The sequence below is a fragment of the Leptonychotes weddellii genome, chromosome 8, assembly GCF_054177405.1.
Source record: "Leptonychotes weddellii isolate Sample4059 chromosome 8, ASM5417740v2, whole genome shotgun sequence".
NCBI lineage: Eukaryota > Metazoa > Chordata > Mammalia > Carnivora > Phocidae > Leptonychotes > Leptonychotes weddellii.
In genome coordinates, this window is record NC_138376.1 from 23,225,570 (window position 1) to 23,229,762 (window position 4,193).

Here is a 4,193-nt window from a genome sequence, read left to right on the forward strand (position 1 = left end):
CAAGCAGAAACTATAAATAGCAACTGCTCTAGCTGGAGCTAAAGGTGCCTGATGATCAAAAGTTATTTTCCTGCTTGAAACAATTAGTTCATGATAATTCAAGTAGTTTCCCCTTACCAGTTTAATCATTCACAATGATTTCACAATCAGATCACACTCACACTCTTCATGAAATCTTCTTTACCTTACTTTTCAAGGTACGCTCACAGTCTATAAAGATACCAGAAGAGGGGTGCCTGGCTGGCTCAGAAGAGCACACAACTCTTCATCTTGGGGTCATGAGTTTGAGCCCCACAGTGGGTGTGGAGACGACTTAAATAAATTAATTTAAAAAAATAGGGGCTCCTGGGTGGCTTAGTCATTTGGGCATCCGACTCTTGGTTTCGGCTGAGGTCATGATCTCAGGGTGGTGGGATGGAGCCCATAGCAGGCTCTGAGCTCAGTGTGGAGTCCGCTAGGGTTTCTCTCTCCTCTGTTCCTCCCCTCAGCGTTCTCACATATGTTCACGCATATGTGCATGCTCTCTCTAAAATAAATCTTTAAAAATAAAAAAATAATAAACTTAAAAATAGTAAATCAATAAAGATACCAGAATAAATTTGTTTTAGGAACAAATTTACTGAGTGACATTTAACCATCCACACAGGAAGAAAGTTGGGGAGGTCGGAAATAAATGACATTCGAATTCATCAAATGGTTCAGAGGGGCCTAGTTTTCCTAAGAGTCAGAAACATGGATTGAGAAAAGATGGTATACAAGACTCTTTTGTCAGAATCCGAAGGGATGGTAACTTAGGTCCAGGACAGTCAATTCAGTAATCATAACAATGTTTGAAAATGAGGGCAACAAAATTCACCTTAGAGGCACCCTAGAACCCTCCAGCTCCAGATAAGATTAATCTACTTCTTCAATGGTGGGGCCTGTGGCAGCCCTTCCAGGAGTATACCCCGTCCCACAGGAAGGCCCGGTGCATCCTCCCTGGTAGAGTTTTGTGATGATTGGGTTACACACCTGCTCCAATTCCTTTCTCTTATGATCAAACTCCTCTTTCTCAGCCAGTTGATTGGCCTCCAGCCACGAAAGGACCTCATTACATTTATCCAGTATTTTCTTTTTATCAGACTCACTAATCTTGCCCTTCAAGCCTTCATCACTCACAGCACTCTTCATGTTAAAAGCATAAGATTCTAAAGCATTTTTTGCAGAGATTTTCTCTCTCTGGACCTCATCCTCTGCTTTATACTTCTCAGCATCCAGAACCATGCGCTCAATCTCCTCCTTGCTCAGGCGGCCCTTGTCATTGGTGATGGTGATCTTATTGGCCTTGCCTGTGCTCTTGTCCATGGCTGTTACATTGAGAATACCATTAGCATCGATGTCAAAGGTCACCTCGATCTGGGGCACTCCCCTGGGTGCAGGAGGGATTCCAGTCAGGTCAAAGCGCCCCAGGAGGTTGTTGTCTCGGGTCATGGCCCTCTCGCCCTCATACACCTGGATCAATACCCCAGGCTGATTATCTGAATAGGTGGTGAAGATCTGCGTCTGCTTGGTGGGGATGGTGGAGTTGCGCTTGATCAGGACCGTCATGACGCCCCCAGCCGTTTCCAACCCTAGGGACAAGGGAGCCACATCCAACAAAAGCAGATCCTGTACCTTTTCAGACTTGTCCCCCATCAGGATGGCTGCCTGCACCGCTGCCCCATAGGCCACGGCCTCGTCAGGGTTGATGCTCTTGTTGAGATCACGACCATTAAAGTAGTCCTGCAGCAGCCTCTGAACCTTAGGGATACGAGTGGAGCCCCCCACTAACACAATGTCATGGATCTTAGCCTTATCCATCTTGGCATCCCGAAGAGCCTTCTCCACAGGTTCCAGAGTGCCTCTAAACAGGTCTGCACACAACTCTTCAAACCGGGCTCTGGTGATGGACGTGTAGAAGTCAATGCCTTCATAAAGTGAATCAATTTCCAAGTTGGCCTGGGTGCTAGACGACAGGGTCCTCTTGGCCCTCTCGCAGGCGGTGCGCAGCCGCCTCACGGCCCGCTTGTTCTGGCTGATGTCCTTCTTGTGCTTCCTCTTGAACTCCTCCACGAAGTGGCTCACCAGCCTGTTGTCAAAGTCCTCCCCTCCCAGGTGGGTATCCCCAGCTGTGGCCTTCACCTCAAAAATTCCATCATCTATGGTCAGGATGGACACATCAAACGTGCCTCCACCTAGATCAAAGATCAAGACATGTCGCTCTCCCTGACCTGCTTTATCTAAGCCATACGCAATGGCAGCAGCTGTGGGTTCATTGATAATTCTTAGCACATTGAGACCTGCAATCACGCCTGCATCCTTGGTGGCCTGGCGTTGAGAATCATTGAAATAGGCTGGTACAGTGATCACAGCATTGGTAACGGGGTGGCCCAAAAAAGCCTCAGCAGTCTCCTTCATCTTCGTCAGTACCATAGAAGAGATTTCCTCAGGATAGAAAGCTTTTTTCTCCCCTTTGTATGACACCAATACCTTGGGCTTGCCTCCTTCATTGATTACTTGAAAAGGCCAAAGTTTCATATCTGATTGCACTACAGGATCATTAAACTTCCTGCCAATCAGACGTTTGGCATCAAAGACTGTGTTCTGCGGATTCATGGCTACCTGGTTCTTGGCGGCATCCCCAATGAGCCGCTCGGTGTCAGTGAAGGCCACGTAGCTGGGGGTGGTGCGGTTGCCCTGGTCGTTGGCGATGATCTCCACCTTGCCGTGCTGGAACACCCCCACGCAGGAGTAGGTGGTGCCCAGGTCGATGCCGATGGCCATTCCCTTAGCAGCAGCCATGGTCTTCCGAGGTCTGAGAAGAAAAAATGAGGTAAAGTTTTGGCACAGTGCTTTTTTATTTTATTACTTTCAATTGTGGTAAAATACACATAATTTGAAATTTACCATCTTAACCTGTTTTTTAAGTGTCCTGTTCAGCGGTAAATTCATTCATATTGTTGACCAACCTCCAGAAAACTTTTTAACTTGCAAACCTGAAATTCTATACCCATTAAAACCACTCTCCATTCCCCTCCTCTCTCCGGCAACTACTCTTCTACTTTCTGTCTCTATCAGTTCGACTACTATTAATAGAATGACATAGTAATTTCTTCTTTGTGACTGGCTTATTTCACATAGAAAGATATCCTCAAAGTTCATCTATGTTACAGCATGTATCAGTTTCTTTACTTCTTAAAGCTGAATAATATTCATTATAAGTATATAACACATTTTGCTTATTTATTCATTCCTTCCTTGGACACTTGGGCTGCTTCTACCTTATGGCTATTGTGAATAATGCTGCCATAAATTCGGTGTACAAGTATCTTTTTCCAGTCCCTTCTTTCACAGACAGTGCTTTTTGGACTAAAGTATTCTTAGCGAACTGGAAGCAAATGGGAGGCAGTTAGCATATACTGTGTTCAATTTTCACAGGGCCTAACTATCTGTGATGTTTATTCTGCGATTGTACCTGTCCTCCTGCTGAACTAAGATTATTTTATATTCTGGTCTCCTCAGGAGACATTAATCGCCACACTTCGATTTAGCTACCTTCCACAGCTCCCTTACCCTCAATTAGGGATTTGTCAGGAGTAATATTGGGCCAGTCTGAAAATGGCTGCTAGGAACCCAATCAAACCCTCACAAACTTTCTCAGACGAGACTGAGCGCCAACAAGCAATCTTTCTCCAGTCTCTGGAGTAACGCCTATCTGAAGACACTAACAGATCAGCTCCCCGACCTCTTTCCAGCAGCATTGACAAATCCCACCCACCTTGGCTCTTACCAAAGGATTCCCCTTCCCTGATTGGTCAATGCCCCATTACCTTAGACTAAAACTACAGAACGTTCCAGCACTTTCTCAAACACGGATCTATTAATCTTGCCTACTGCCATTCCATTTCAGTGAGAGCCCTCCAGGCTCACCTATTGTCCCGCCGCCTTCGATCCAGTTTGATAATGTTCTGATTGCGGAGCCCCGGAGGGTGGGGGCTCCTTCAACATCCAAAATGCGCAGCTGGTGTTCCCCCACCCCCCACCCGCCCCGCCCTACAACTTTGAGCGGACTCCGGTCCTACCATCCCGATTGCTTACTAACCCATGAGGTCAAAGGCAGCACCCCCATTGTAACGCGTTTAGGGGAGCAGCGTCAACACTGCCGCCCCCACCCT

The 4,193-nt window shown here is 46.6% G+C and overlaps 1 protein-coding gene across 4 annotated transcripts; it reads right to left on the bottom strand.

Moving 5' to 3' along the window:
• Window positions 1-598: 598 nt before the first annotated feature.
• LOC102734494 (heat shock 70 kDa protein 1-like) lies at window positions 599-4,186 on the bottom strand. 4 transcript variants are annotated; one of them, XM_031033684.2, is made up of 2 exons: window positions 4,121-4,186; window positions 599-2,833 (listed from the first exon to the last, which is right to left on the bottom strand). In XM_031033684.2, the coding sequence occupies exon 2, from the start codon at window positions 2,818-2,820 to the stop codon at window positions 895-897; it is 1,926 nt and encodes a 641-aa protein (XP_030889544.1). In that variant the 5' UTR covers window positions 2,821-2,833; window positions 4,121-4,186; the 3' UTR covers window positions 599-894. The 4 variants fall into 4 exon arrangements, with proteins under 4 accessions (XP_030889544.1, XP_006738509.1, XP_081684027.1 ...); XM_006738446.3 differs by lacking the exon at window positions 4,121-4,186 and adding an exon at window positions 3,949-4,110; XM_081827901.1 differs by lacking the exon at window positions 4,121-4,186 and adding an exon at window positions 3,849-4,088.
• Window positions 4,187-4,193: the final 7 nt, after the last annotated feature.